Source organism: Arachis hypogaea, chromosome 20 (genome assembly GCF_003086295.3).
Source record: "Arachis hypogaea cultivar Tifrunner chromosome 20, arahy.Tifrunner.gnm2.J5K5, whole genome shotgun sequence".
NCBI lineage: Eukaryota > Viridiplantae > Streptophyta > Magnoliopsida > Fabales > Fabaceae > Arachis > Arachis hypogaea.
The window spans coordinates 3,162,096-3,176,798 of record NC_092055.1 but is presented as its reverse complement, the minus strand read 5'-3'; the positions used below and the strand labels follow the sequence as shown (position 1 = coordinate 3,176,798).

Genomic DNA, 14,703 nt, shown 5'->3' with positions numbered 1-14,703 from the left:
TACAAAAATTTGTAATCAAATTTGTAACCTACAAAGACATTGAATCTATATCCATATATTTATTATATCTTACCATTATAAACAATACAATAAATTTATAAGTTAATTTATTGATTTCTATAAATAACTTATTAAATATAATAAACATTCATATTACAAATATAATAATAAATTTTACGTTACAAATATTCAAATTTCATACTACTTATATAAGTCTCTTATCACTATTTCTTCAAATGACATCAAATTTAACACAAAAAATTTATTTCCGAACTACACAACATCTCAAACTTACTCAATAGAGCATCATTCTTTGGACAATATCATCAAACAAAAAGACAATTGGTTTATCAAAGTTCGCGTGGTTCATCTATGGGAAACATTAACACCCACAAATGAAGAAGAGTCTCTTTGCTTAAAAATTATTATATTAGATAAAAAGGTACAAAACAAACATATTTATTATATTTTTAAATTGAATTTACGAAAAAAATATTTTAATTAATTTGTACAGGCTAATTAAAGGTTCAATGAAAGCAAACTTTTTAATCACAACTGTTGTGAAAGAAATTAAAAATACTATTTTGAACATTTTTCAAGACTATTTTGAATTTGCATCACTTGAGACATTGTCTGACAGAGTGGGTAAAAAAAATACTAACAGGTAATTTCATTTTATATTATTTCAATTATTCTTATTAAAAATAACTTATTAAAAAAAATCTACACATTTTTGTTCTTTTTATTATAGATGTCATTGGAAAACTATATCTAAGAGATTAAGAAAGAAAACTATACAAATTCAAGACACATCTTCGGAAGAAAAACATACTGCAAAGATGGAACAAACAACATAATAGAAAGTGCATACAACTCAACAATTCATAAAGAACATGCCTTCATAAGAACCTACGACAAAAAGAAGAAAACAACAATTCTAACAATAACCAATAAAGTAAAAGGAGGACGAGTGCCACATAAGAGAACTAAGTCCATCAACTAAAACAAATGCAAAAATCAAACCACCAAATAAAAATGTCACTTTGTACAACTCCAACATCTAAATCTTTTGTACTACAAATTATTTTAAACAAAACACCTTTCAAATTTAACTTTAGTTTACACATATTTAATTTAATGGGTAAAGTATACTTTTTGTCCCTGAAGTTTACTAAAAGTTTCAAAATTACCCCTAAGTTTCAATTTGTTTCAATTTTATCCCAGAAGTTTTCGATTTGCATCAATTTTATCCCTTAACGTTAACAGCGTTGAAATCATTAACAGACGTTAGTGACGTGGCAATAAAAGAGTTCTATGTGGCAACTATGTGTGTGAGTCATTTCTAAAATATTTTTTAAATAATTTTTATTTTTTTTATTTAAAAATTTATATTACAAAAATGATATGGCTAAAAATCCCAACCTCAAACCCTAAAATTAACTTCTTCATTTACGTCTTCATCTTCATCTTCTTCACTTTCTGTAAGAATAAAAAACCCTAACGAATGGCTTCCCAAGGCTCTGTATCATCACAAAAAAGCAGTCGGAGACGACGAACGCTTACATGCAACTGTGGTGAACCCCCTGTACTGAGATGGTCGAAGACACTAGAAAATCCCGGCCGGAGATTTTGGGGCTGTGTATACTTTGATGTAAGTTTTGAGTACTTTTTATTTTGATGTCTTCATGAGTTTTTTCAAGTTCTTTTTTTTTGTTTATGTTGCAGATTGGGAAGGAGTGCACATTTTTTTCCTGGGTAGATGGAGTTGCAGAGACAGAAGAGGCTGAGGTTGCAAGGTTGAAGATGAAAAAAAACTTTGATCAGAATGATGGCCTACCTCGTCAGAAACCTTAAATCCTAACCGTTCAAACATGCAGTAGCAAAATTGATTAGAATGGTGGCCTATCTCGTCAGAAACCTTGATCAGAATGGCGCTATCCAAGTTTGAATCGTTGATGACTGAATGCTATCCCAGACTCCTCCCTCAGTCTTGACGGCGTCACAACATGCGCCGTCCTGCACATCGCTGTGGCAGACTATAGTTGACGGTGCGACGTCTGATCACCCACCAAGCTTCCTCCTATGACTCTGTTTCTCTGGCAATGTTCCTTAGTGGCAAAGGGAAGACAGACGGGTTATGTTTGAAAAAGGATGCCAATTGGTTTACTTGGGTTACTCAGCCATAGGTATTTTGGGGGTTTCACGTTTCTTGCCACATCACACACTATACTTTGCCATATCTCTAACGTCTGTGAATAATTTAAACGGCGTCAACTTAAAGGATAAAATTGATGCAAATCGAAAACTTATGGGATAAAATTAAAACAATTGAAACTTAGGAATAATTTTAAAACTTTTAGTAAACTTCAGGGACAAAAAATATACTTTACCCTAATTTAATTCTACAAAATATATCAATTTTTAATATTTATTATATATTATCATTAATTTACCGTCCGCACATTGTGCGGTTTCATTCTAGTTTTAAGATATTTCAAGAACATCCTTTTGTATTTCTCCAACAAGTTAGCATTACAAAGAAAGTGGTCCATTTCTGTGACTTTAATTTACTCGGTTATTTGCCTAGCACATTTTCAAGTATATGCCATGCTTGTGCAGCACAGATGTGTATTTCTTTAAAAATTATCTTTGCATAACATGATAACATAAACTGGTTTCGAAAGATTATTTTACAAGAATGAGAAATCAAACTACTTGACACTATAGTCAATTTCTACCAGATAAGCTATTCTCTAGTGTAGCATTACTAGTGATAGTTTCACCAAAATCACCTGCAGCATTTGTTGAGTGACCTGCTCTGGTTTGTTCAGAATTCAAGTTTTCAGTTGGATATAACAAAGGCTTCGGAGGCATTGTTAGATTGTAAAGTTCTCCTTCAAGCATCTCTACTACATGGTTCATTGAAGGTCGATCGGAAGGTTTGAGTTGTATACACCACAATGCAGTTATGATCAGCTTCTTTGCCATACTCTTTTCAACTTCTGTTCCATTACAGTCCAATTCAACTTCTTTTCCTTTGCTAACTTGTTCATAGACCCAAGTTGGAAAGAATACTTGGCTTGAATTTTCAGCATGTGGATTCAAATTCTTCCTTCTACCTGCCACTTCCATCAACAACATTCCAAAGCTATAAACATCAGCTTTATAGGAGACTCCACCAAGGTTATTGTAAAACAATTCCGGAGCAATGTAGCCAATGGTTCCTCTTTTGTCAGTTAAAGTGACAATGCTACGATCTATGGGATACAATTTAGCTAATCCAAAATCCGAAATCTTGGGGATGAAGTTTTCATCAAGAAGGATATTATGGGGCTTGATATCAAAGTGTAGAATTTGCATAGCACAACCCCGATGAAGATATGAAATCCCGCGAGCTACTCCCAAAGATATCTCATATATTTTCTCAGAACTCAAATGAATGCTTTCTTCCTTAGAGAAAATATATTTATCAAGCGAACCATTAGACATGAAATCATAAACAAGTGCACGCTTTGATCCTTCAACACAAAATCCAATGAGTCGAACCACATTCACATGATGTATTCTCCCAATGGTTGCAACCTCATTAATAAAATCCTGACCATTAGTCTTGGACTGTTTCAACATCTTTATTGCTACATGAGGACCACTGCGTAATTTGCCCTTGTACACAGAGCCGAAACCACCTTGGCCCAATTTGACCTTGAAATTTTGTGTCATACTTTTAATTTCTCTATATGAGTACCTTATGGGAGCGAGGTGATTATCCTGTAGAAAATTCTCAATATTCACATACGTTGATAAATTTCTTCTTCGCCATTTGTAGATCAATAACACAACTAATAATGCAACCCCGAACAGAATCCTTGTTACCATATATGATAATAGACCGTACCACCCCATGAGCGCTGTCTTGGGATGAACCAAAAACGATGTTTCCCATATATCTTTCGGAGTTTTAAACCTTATTAGAGTGTACATTCCTGTACGAATATAATTAATTAGTTATAGATTAACAGATTATAATCACTTCAACCAAGTGATGTAAGTTAACTATATTTTATAGCTAACATATTCATGTGCAGAGACAAAATTTCTTACTAAAAAATTAAAGGGAAAATGTGAGTAGAAAAATACAAGACTGAAGTCAAGATCTTACCGTAAAAAAACGGATGCAAATAATCTGAAAGAGAAAAGAGAATCACAAACGTAAAATTAACTCACTGTATATATCGATATAGATATGCACTCCAAGAGCAAAGAAGACACAAGGAATTTTACGTACCTAGAGTGTAGCTTCGAAGTTGCTTCCAAAACCCTAGAATAATGAGTTTCATATTATATATCGTATGGTTTAACCAAATTCTCAATGATAAATAATAACAACAAAATCTACTCTTATATGTTATGGTCCTACCACTAATCGATTCTAAAGAATATTTGAATTTCGAAAAGTAAAAATATCTTGTCCTATGACACTTTATCTCTAATTGTAAATGCTAAATGCAGGTGTACAAGAGAGGTAAGTTACCACAGCGGCGGGCTCCTCCCTTTGAATAAGAACAGAGAGAATAACAGAGAACGTTTTGAGCGGTGTGGTTGAAGTAGCAAGCTCCCGGTCCACAGTGGTGCTCATGGCAAATAGCATGCAACCATGAGACCTCAAATCCATAAGCCAGCGCCTTATGAACATCACTGTATGCTATTGGATCATCGACATCCTTTTCCATTTCACCCTTCCATTCCCAACCATTGTAGGGATGCTGTTTTTGGAATTGAAACAAGCCAGAGGTGGCAGCAATTTTGTTGATGCGGCATCCAGGCTTCCATATCGATCCTGTGGCTCCTAACTCTCCAGCAACTACGTATGTATTCAGATCCAAGCAGGAGGAAGAAGCGTTATTCTTGTCCACGTCTCTCACTGCTGTGATACAGTTCACGTATATTATGTGCTCAAATAGCGGGATATAATCTCCAAGAACTGGGCCTTGCATTTGAGTGGCATGGTATGCGTTATCGACATCCCAATGATTGGAAACAGGGTAGACGCGGTAGGGGTCAGCGCTGAAATTGAATCTGTACAAGAAGTAGCGGGGGAGGGAGGAGCAATTATCCTCTTGAATGTTGGGATCTACTAACCTGATTGTGTAGTTGTTGTAATTTATGGCCTCCACTTTGTAATCTGCTTCCTCTGTTAACCGTAACATTGCCACGTCGTTCACGCATTCTAGTTCGTACTTGCTGTCCCCGCAATTCGCCGGGTCATCTTTCAATCGGAAAGGATGACTTATGTTTGCAATTTTGCCGCACGATGATGGCACGCAGCTCTGCCTTTGTCCGGCAACCAAACTTTGGTGTAACACCAAAACAATGCTTATTCCTACCTCGCACCATATCCACATGGTAAGCTTTCTTTTCTCTTTTCAACTCCGATATACTTGTACAACTAATTATATGGATAGAATAGTTATAATATAATACGAATTTATATCAACTCATGTACACTAAAATTAGCTATCAAAAGTCGATCACTAGTATAAGATACATGTTAAAATTTATATACACATTAAAAATAAAGTACGAAGAGCATTTTTTTATCAACTATTACCTTGGGATGCATTTTCTTCCTCTTCTCTCTCTTCTCACTTTCTTTCTACTCTCTCGTTTACTTTGAAAATTCCAACGCGCATACACGTCAAGTCAAACTACTACTATGAAAGATTATTTGACTTATGTGCCAAACAGAAGATTATTTGACTTGTTCTAGGGAATCAAACAAATAATTATCAATTATCATATCAAATTCATTATTGTTATTTTTTAGCTGATATCATATTGATTATTGAGTCAACAGTAATGAGTAATAATATTAATATTTAATCTTACAAGTTAAATCTGACAACATGGTGGGTAGTTAGTTGTATAGCAGTTAGTTATACTGATTGTAGTTAGTTATAAATCTGTTACGGAACTAAGCAATGTGTTAGGCAGTTAATTATCTAGCTGCAACTTGATGCTGGCTATATAAGCTGTCATCCCAACTGATATAGTTCTTAATTTTTACTTCGAAATTTGATGCATGATTTAACCAGCGCATATACACTCAGTCTCATCTTAATTAAGTCAGATTAACAATAATAAATTACGTATCTCTTTATATTTACCATAAAAACATTGTTACAGTATATTATTACCTTCTAAATTAAAGTAATGGGCGAGTTTAGAATGCTAATTTTCAATTAAACTTCATCCAAATCAAATTGCAAATAAATACAGTAACCAAAATAATGAGCTGATCAGAAGATAAAACTATTGCAAAATATACTCTCTCTTTATAATGCATATTAGAAAGGACTTGTTTGACAATGATCTAATTCTTCAATCCTCTCCAACTCTAAATTTAAAGGCCTTGTCTGGTGGGTTATTCGTCGTCCTCTGCTAATAGAGTTTGTTAAGTCGAAAAGATTACGAGGTACACTTAATTTGTCTGCATCTCCTTCTAACATACTTATGACAGTTTTGATGGAAGGACGATCTGATGGCTGCCACTGAATGCATTGTAGTCCAACAATTGCAATTTTCTTTGCAAGTTTATTGTCTTTCTCATCTTCAATGTGTACTTGAAAATCTCCCCCATCAAGCAAATTGTGCACCCATTCGGGGTATAAAATCCTTAAAGACCCCTCAACTTCCATCTCTATGTTTTTCCTTCCTCCTACCATTTCAAGCAACAATATCCCATAGCTATAAATGTCTGCTTTGTAAGACACATTTCCAAAGTTTCTTGAGACAATTTCAGGCGCAATGTAGCCCATGGTTCCCTTGGCTGCTGTCATTGAAACTTTGCTCTGATCTTTGGAACACAACTTGGCAAGCCCAAAATCAGTAATCTTGGGAGTGAAGTTGTCATCTAGTAAGATATTGTGGGGATTGATGTCAAAATGAAGGATCTGTTGCTCACAACCATGGTGAAGATACTCAATGCCTCTAGCAACACCAAGGGCAATTTGGTGAAGCTTCTCCCATCCAAGGAAGACGTCCTTGTTATCTGGCGTGGATATGAAGTTTTGCAATGAACCTTTTGGAAAGAAATCATAAACTAGAGCACAATGAAATCCTTGCGCACAAAAGCCAAGTAAGCGAACCACATTGACATGGTGAATTTTGCCCATGGTTCCCACCTCGTTGGTGAAATCTTTCCCTTCACCCTCTGTGTTGCTGTTGAGTATCTTCACAGCTACGCCAATTTCCGAGGAGAGCATGCCCTTGAAGACTGCTCCATGACCTCCTTCACCCAGCTTGTCCTTGAAACCATTTGTGATCCTCTTTATATCAGAATAAGAGAATCTGGTAGGCTTGAGTGCCCTGTAATCTTCCAAGAACTTGTCAATTCTTGCTCGATCTTCTCCTTTCATTCTAAAATGTTGATAGATCTTAAACACTGCAATAGCCACTGCTGCCAGCAGAATTAAACCTGCCACAACACCTATATACATGGACAAGCATGCATGTGCAGGAATATTATTACATAACCTCAGAATTAATCAGAAAGATAAATAATTTATTATATAATTAATGTGTATCAATCACCTGTAGAACCGAAGAGCAAGTTATTATGATGGTGGCCGAAGCACTCAACTTCACCTTGAGTGCCATTGTTCTTCAGTTTACATCTCTTGCCTTGTGTTTCACACATGCTACAATTAGGTTTCGACCACAACAAATCCAAAGTATTGTACCAAACTACTAATTGTGGGTCATAGAAGGTTGAAGAAATGTCAAAAATCTTGGTGCAAGATACGAGATTGGAACTGAGGAGTAAATCGTAGCTGTCAGCAACGTAAATGGGGCAGGAGAGTTGATATTGCGGATCAGGTGAACAATTGAAGAAAGATATATCGTTCAGAGTTTGATCCCGACTGAACTGGAAAGGAGAAATTGAGGAAGAATTTTTTATGAGTTTGAGCAAGTGGGCGGGAAGGCAATTTTGCGTGTCAGAGACTTGGAAAGAGTTATATTCATATTGGATATCAGTGACAAGGAGTTTAAGTGGGACAGGAGAAGCAGAGAACTCAATGAAGGTATCATGAGAATCAGAACAAGTGAGATCAAAGGCAGGGTAACCACAGTGAGGGGGCTCCTTGTCTTTAAGACGGAATGGGAATCGAATTGGAGGGCCATGGCATCCGCACCTGTGTCCTCCACACCCATCTTCACCGTGGCATATCCCCGGCACCGTGCCAACCAGTATTAATACCATCATCAACATTAATGAATTGGAATTGCTAATCATATTTGGAACAAGATATCCTTCCACCATGCTAATTGAAACTAAAAGATTCTGGTGGTTTCTAATTAGATACAGAGATGCGAGTTTTGTGCAGATAGTACACTCAAAGTCATGCTGTTTGCAACTACTACAGGGATATGGATAATTTGACATAGTCAAACAACAAATAATTCATTCACTTTGACAGGTATACCTTTGAAATTTCAATGCATAAACAACGGTCAAAAGAGATTACCTTCGTTTTCTTCTGTGTACGCACATCATTTGCCTGGAAATTTCCAAACAAATTCGCAACATATATACTGCAATTTCAAGACCTCACCATCCTTTTTTTAAGAAGGGATAAAAATTATTCACTCCATCAAAATACATCTATAAGAAAGTATTTACACTCGTATAAAATATGTTTCGTTCTCTTTATAATGAATCTAGAATTTTACAAATAATGTATTAGTGTATTTATTTATCAAGATTACTTTAATAAAATTCAATTTCATTTCAATAAATTATTACAAAATGCATCCCAAATTAAAAATATCGAAATTATAAATATTTGTCACAAAACTGGTTTATTTACATTTTCGGACTAATGATTCTTGTTTGGTAGTAGGAGGGGAACATAAGGTGAAAATAAAATAAACTTCACTTTTGGCAAGCTGTGGTCATAAATGGTCAGAACTCAGAAGTGCATTAATACAACCATGAGCTGCAGCAGAGTTCTCACTCCATCTGTTCTATGTTGTTTGATCAGTAGATGAACGAAACTGAGTTGACTAGAACTTCCTATGAAAACCTCCCAGACTATACATATTTGCATTTTGCAGCGAAATGTGAAAGACTAGAACACCAATCACATTATATTATGTCACATGGCAAGAGTCTCACCTGGCTTTTCAAGCCAACTAAAACCAGGACTCTTGTGAACATTTTTCTCCTTCATGACCTTCCTCAAGTTTCCAACATGATCCCACTCACCATCAGCTGCATAAATATTAGATAGTGTTACAAATCCAACAGGTCCTTTTAACTGTATTTTCATTAGTTCGTCCACCATCAATTTTGCTAAATCACTTCTTCCATGGATATTGCACCCATTCAGAAAAGCTCCCGCAATTGATTCTGTCATTTGCATTGGCATCGTCTTGAGAAATTCGTATGCTTCAACTGTCTTTCCAGAGCGACAGAAGAGATCGACAACACAAGCATAATGCTGCAAGGTTGCCTCAATCCCGTAATGTTCTTTCATTAATCTAAATATCTCTAACCCTTTTTGCACTGAACCACTATGGCTGCATGCTGAAAGAAGACACGTAAAAGTAACTTCATTTGGCTGCAAACCTTGCTCTTGCAATTTTCTAAACAGCTCCAAGGAGGAATCAATCATCCCATATTTTCCATAGCAATCAATCATTGCATTCCATGATGCAACATTCTTATTCAGAATGCTGTCAAATACATTCTGAGCATCTTTTAAATTCCCACATTTTGAGTACATGTCAATAAGAGCACTTGCAATGAAAACATTGAAATCAAACCCCTTCCTTAGTATAAATCCATGAATTTCTCTTCCCCATATAATATAACCTGATGATCCACAGGCGGGAAGCAGTGCTGCAATAGTTACTTGATTAGGTTGAATCCCTGAATTTAGCATCTCCCAAAACAACTTCAATGCTTCCATGTCTTTATGATTCTGCACAAAGCCAGAAATCAATGCATTCCACGCAACCAGATCAGGAACAAACCCCTCTTTCTTCATTCTATCAGCGAAACCAAAAGCCTTGCTGGTATCCTTCGACCGAGCATATGCACCGATCATAACATTCCACGTGAACTCATTTGGCTCCAATCCTTCCAACTTCATCCTCTCAAACAACACCAACGCCTCCTCAATCTTCCCTGAGTTACAAAACCCACAAATCATCGATGTCCATGAGGCAACATCTCTCACAGGCATTATATCAAACACTTGGCAGGCATAGGAAACAAGTCTACATTTACAATACATATCTATGAGAGCATTGGCAACGGAGACATCATCTTGAAAACCCATCTCACAAGCCATGGCATGAACCTGCATCCCCTTGTTCACATCCATTAACCCAACGCAGGCCTTAAGAACAATGGGAAAGGTGAACTTGTTGCCCAAGTGACCAAGCTGACGCATCCAACGAAAGTACCAAAGTGCATCATCATAGTAACCGTTATAGGCCAAACCAAGAACCATCCAATTGAAAGCAAAGACATTTGGGTTCTCAATTTTTGTGAACAAAAGCCTTGCTGATTTAAGATCACCACAACCAGCATACATAGCAAGAAGCTTTGAACTCAGAGAGAAAGTGTTCATGTTGGTTCCAGAAGTCAGCAACGTGGCATGGACCTGCATGCCAGCTCTCAAGCCTTTGGCCTTCAAGCATTTTTGCAGAAACAAAGCAAATTCACGAGGAGACCATTGCAACTTTCTAAATTGCCAGTTTTTCATTGTACCTTGATTTATTTAAGGATATCAACATTGAAATTTGAAATGGCGAAGTTCTGCAATATGAATCAATATCTAAAATTAAAGGAAACTGCATATCAGAATTAAACAAAATAAATTCACTAATCAATTGCGTTTGCCGGGAGTCGAACCCGGGTCTATTGCTTGGAAGGCAATTATCCTAACCGTTGGACTACAAACGCTTTATTAATGAGTCTTTCCATCTTTTTTAAAATATTCTATAAATCTTGTACATGAAAGAAAGAGTTCAATTGTTTATTAAGTTACTCATCATTCTCTTTTTTCACCAAGTATTTGCACTTCCATTTAAATGTTGGCAACTTTATTTTCTGTTAAAATTTTATATAAATATATTATCTGCGTGTCAAGATGTTGCAACAATAATGTGTCACTAGTACTGCAAATAATTAAAAGAAATAAAAGGTGTTACTAGATTAGATTTGAATATAAAAATTACTTTAGATAATTAAATTTCAGTAATCAGCGTTCAACGTATTATATGATTTCAAAAATACCATTAATGTCAATTAATCAAAAATTTAAATTTAAAAAAATAATTTAAAATTAATTATTATTAATTGAGTTGTTTTAATTCTTAGCTGGTGGACACTTAACTCACTATACTTTCTCATTGAATATATATTGAACACAAAACCTGACCATCATTCACTATAAGTTTCATATACTTAATTGAAAAAAGAAGACAAACAAAAAACTAAGACTTTATATACAAAATTTGACATAAGGAAATCCTTAAATGTATTACTAAAGAATAATGCATACGTATATATTTGCTAAACAACATTGTGAGAAGAATCATATTGCATTTGCATGTGCGTCATGAGTCTCATTAGTTGTTGGGACTTTATGATGCCAAAGGAGGCAAAGAAAAGAGGTAAATCGGTAATTAGGTAAACAATGTCGTCTAAGGTGGTGACATGGGTGAATGATTCAAGGCTTCTGTGTATCCATTCTTTCCAGCATTTCTTCTTTTTTCTTTTCTTGCTTGCGCTTTTATTATCACAATTCACAGAGTGCTTTGGTGACTTTTCTTATCTTTCTTTCTTTAATTTATTGAACGTCATGTGTTTGTATTTTTAAAGTCAACAATCGCCGACTTTAGATTTCTTCATTGCATGAGCTATTCTTTTCACTCAGAATAATATCTTCAAAACGGATTTATGTGTGTTAGATAGAGCCTGGATATCATGACTGCACAACGGTGTAACTGTATATAACTAGCTATAACTAACTACTCACATGTCTCCATTAATCGCGCTTGTCTTATTACTAACGCCGTATAATTATGGGATGTGAGTAGTCACGTGGGTTTGGTATATTATTCAAAACAAAAATGTTATTTGTACACTAAAATTAGCAATTAAAATCAGCCATTAATGTATTTATATATAAATACATATGTAGTTTAATTTATTTTTAATGTGTATTTATATTCTAATATATATTTTATACTGGTGGTTGATTTTAATGACTGATTTTAATGTATACCTAACATAACTCTATTCAAAAATACTTGTTCTCATAAAAAATTTATTATATATTTTATTTAACTCATTTTTAACATATATTTTATACGAAGGATTAATTTAATAGTATAATTTTTATACATATATGTAACATGATTGATATATATATTAGGGTAAAGTATATTTTTTGTCCCTGAAGTTTGACAAAAATTTTAAAAATACCACTAAATTTTATTTTGTTTCAATTTTGTCCCAAAAGTTTTCGATTTGTATCAAATATACCTCGGACGGCTAATTTTTCAAAAAATTTAAGACTAATTCAACAACAATTTCATAACAACAACCCTCAATACAAGCAAAACAAGCATAATTTTCATGTATTATTGTTAGATTGGTCTTAATTTTTTTGAAAATTTAGCCGTTAAGAGTATATTTGATGTAAATCGAAAACTTTTGGGACAAAATTAAAACAAAATAAAATTTAGGGGTATTTTTAAAATTTTTACTAAATTTTAAAGACAAAAAATATACTTTACCCTATATATTATTTGACTTGTGTCAATTACTTGATATATATTCTTTGAAAAACCCTCAAATTTTAATGTAAATTACCGGCATTAAATGGTGCAATATAATTAAGTTGGTTTATTTATGTTCTATACTGATCACTAGAATCTTCCAAAACTTTTTTCTCTCATTCTAAAACCCTCTAAAACCAAGCATGTAACACACCGTTAAAATTAATTTAGAGATCCCAATTTGGTTAAGTCCCTTAGCTTTCTCAAATAGTTTGATAATTGAAAAATGCTATTTGTACAACAAAATTCAGTCTTTATTCAGTTTTTAAATATAATATTTTATTATTTTAATTTTTTAATTAATCATATTTTCTATTTTTAAGGAATCACTTTTATTTTGAATACTTATCACCGTAAAATTTATAACTACTTGCAATACATTAATTTTTTACAAATTAAACCATAAAACTCGTATGTAACAACTTTTTGTGTACTAATTTTTAAATAATCACTCAAGTTTTCAAAATCAATTAAACTCACTTCAATTATTTTTTTATTCAAAACATTTAAAACTCATGTCAAAAATACATCTAAAATTAAATAAACAACATAAACACATTTAAAATTATGTATTAACACATCTAAATTATTCTCATTGTAGTTCTAAATTACATATTGAACACAGAAAAAATTAAACTCAAATACATATCCAAAATTATAAGAATGCACTCTAAATATTTTATCAACACATCCAAAACTCATGTAAAAAAAACTTATATATGTACATAAGAACATAATGAACAACATAAACACATCCAAAATTAAGTATTGACACATTCAAATTAGGTTAACATTACAATTCCCAAATCAAACATATGAGTGCAAAAAAAAAATTATAATCACAAATACATTTTAAAAAAAACACAGACACTTCCAATATTATACATAAATTAAAAAAAAAAAGAACTTTTTATTAAACTAAAAGAAAGATAACATATCTTCATGAATGAACTCAACCAAATTTTTTTAGAATTTTGCAAGCAGAAATACCAGAGACAGAAGGAGTGCGATGGCGCGGGAGAAGGGGGCGGTTGTGCGTGGCGCAAGGGAGGAGACCAGGGACGGAGAGGAGCCCATCGATGGAGGAGGCGCGGGGGTGTACGCAGGGGAAGTGCGCGTCGCGGGGAGGAACGCGTCGCCAAAGGAGGAGATCGTCGCAGAGGAGTGCCCAACGCGGGAGAAGACGAAAACGGCCACAGATGAGGAGGGAGAGGCGATGCAGCTCTGGATCTTTACGGAGCGAAGATTTTACTAGTGATTTAAGATGGTTTAAAATTTATTTTAGAATTTTAAATTCGAAATTTTGAATTCTAATTAATTTGATTTTTGGATGTGTATTTAAATTGTAATATATTAATAATTACATATATTAAATCTGAAACAGAAATTTAAAATTAAAATTAAAATTTTAAATTTTAGTTTTATTTAGTTTATATTTTGAATGTGTATTTAATTTTAAAAAAACATTAAATTTATTTATAATTTTTAGATGCGTTTATTTTACTTTTTTTTTTAAATCATTATAATAAAAAGTTGAATATTGTACAACTTTTAAAGAATATCTAGTTGAATCGTTGATCATTAATCCCAATGAATTTTCCATACTAGGATAATAACACAAAAAAATATCTCCATCCTTATGCTTCCATGCTTATGCTTCTGATGATTTCTAACATTGCCAAGGTTACGGTGTTATTAGTCAGCACTTGAACATGCACTGTGAATATAAAAGGACAATTATATGTATCATTAGGTATTCAAGTGTAATATTAAATGATAATAACTGTTGATATATAATCTTAATTCTCAATTATAGATATGTTGTTGACTTTCTTTGCTTTCACAAGA

General features: G+C 33.7%; 3 protein-coding genes and 1 non-coding gene across 4 annotated transcripts; all 4 read right to left on the bottom strand.

Moving 5' to 3' along the window:
• Positions 1 to 2,591: 2,591 nt before the first annotated feature.
• Positions 2,592 to 5,688, bottom strand: LOC112783871 (LEAF RUST 10 DISEASE-RESISTANCE LOCUS RECEPTOR-LIKE PROTEIN KINASE-like 2.1). The gene is made up of 5 exons (XM_025826951.3): positions 5,609 to 5,688; positions 4,532 to 5,446; positions 4,286 to 4,318; positions 4,160 to 4,183; positions 2,592 to 3,983 (listed from the first exon to the last, which is right to left on the bottom strand). The coding sequence occupies exons 2-5, from the start codon at positions 5,400 to 5,402 to the stop codon at positions 2,728 to 2,730; spliced, it is 2,184 nt and encodes a 727-aa protein (XP_025682736.1). The 5' UTR covers positions 5,403 to 5,446; positions 5,609 to 5,688; the 3' UTR covers positions 2,592 to 2,727.
• Positions 5,689 to 6,226: 538 nt separating this feature from the next.
• On the bottom strand, positions 6,227 to 8,521 carry LOC112783872 (rust resistance kinase Lr10-like). Its single transcript, XM_025826952.3, has 2 exons — positions 7,591 to 8,521; positions 6,227 to 7,486 (listed from the first exon to the last, which is right to left on the bottom strand). The coding sequence occupies exons 1-2, from the start codon at positions 8,441 to 8,443 to the stop codon at positions 6,345 to 6,347; spliced, it is 1,995 nt and encodes a 664-aa protein (XP_025682737.1). The 5' UTR covers positions 8,444 to 8,521; the 3' UTR covers positions 6,227 to 6,344.
• Positions 8,522 to 9,155: 634 nt separating this feature from the next.
• On the bottom strand, positions 9,156 to 10,772 carry LOC112783873 (pentatricopeptide repeat-containing protein At5g59600-like). Its single transcript, XM_025826953.2, has one exon. The coding sequence runs from the start codon at positions 10,770 to 10,772 to the stop codon at positions 9,156 to 9,158; it is 1,617 nt and encodes a 538-aa protein (XP_025682738.1).
• Positions 10,773 to 10,900: 128 nt separating this feature from the next.
• TRNAG-UCC (transfer RNA glycine (anticodon UCC)) lies at positions 10,901 to 10,972 on the bottom strand. Its single transcript has one exon. It is a non-coding gene; the product is annotated as a tRNA-Gly (tRNA).
• Between the last annotated feature and the right edge of the window lie 3,731 nt (positions 10,973 to 14,703).

Coding starts and splice junctions, on each gene's coding strand:
- LOC112783871 (XM_025826951.3), bottom strand. CDS start 5,402: ATGTGGATATGGTGCGAGGTAGGAATAAGCATTGTTTTGGTGTTACAC. Junction 4,319..4,531: donor GGGAGGAGCCCGCCGCTGTG/GTAACTTACCTC, acceptor TCATTATTCTAG/GGTTTTGGAAGCAACTTCGA. Junction 4,184..4,285: donor ACTTCGAAGCTACACTCTAG/GTACGTAAAATT, acceptor TTTCTCTTTCAG/ATTATTTGCATCCGTTTTTT.
- LOC112783872 (XM_025826952.3), bottom strand. CDS start 8,443: ATGTCAAATTATCCATATCCCTGTAGTAGTTGCAAACAGCATGACTTT. Junction 7,487..7,590: donor CTTGCTCTTCGGTTCTACAG/GTGATTGATACA, acceptor CCATGTATATAG/GTGTTGTGGCAGGTTTAATT.
- LOC112783873 (XM_025826953.2), bottom strand. CDS start 10,772: ATGAAAAACTGGCAATTTAGAAAGTTGCAATGGTCTCCTCGTGAATTT.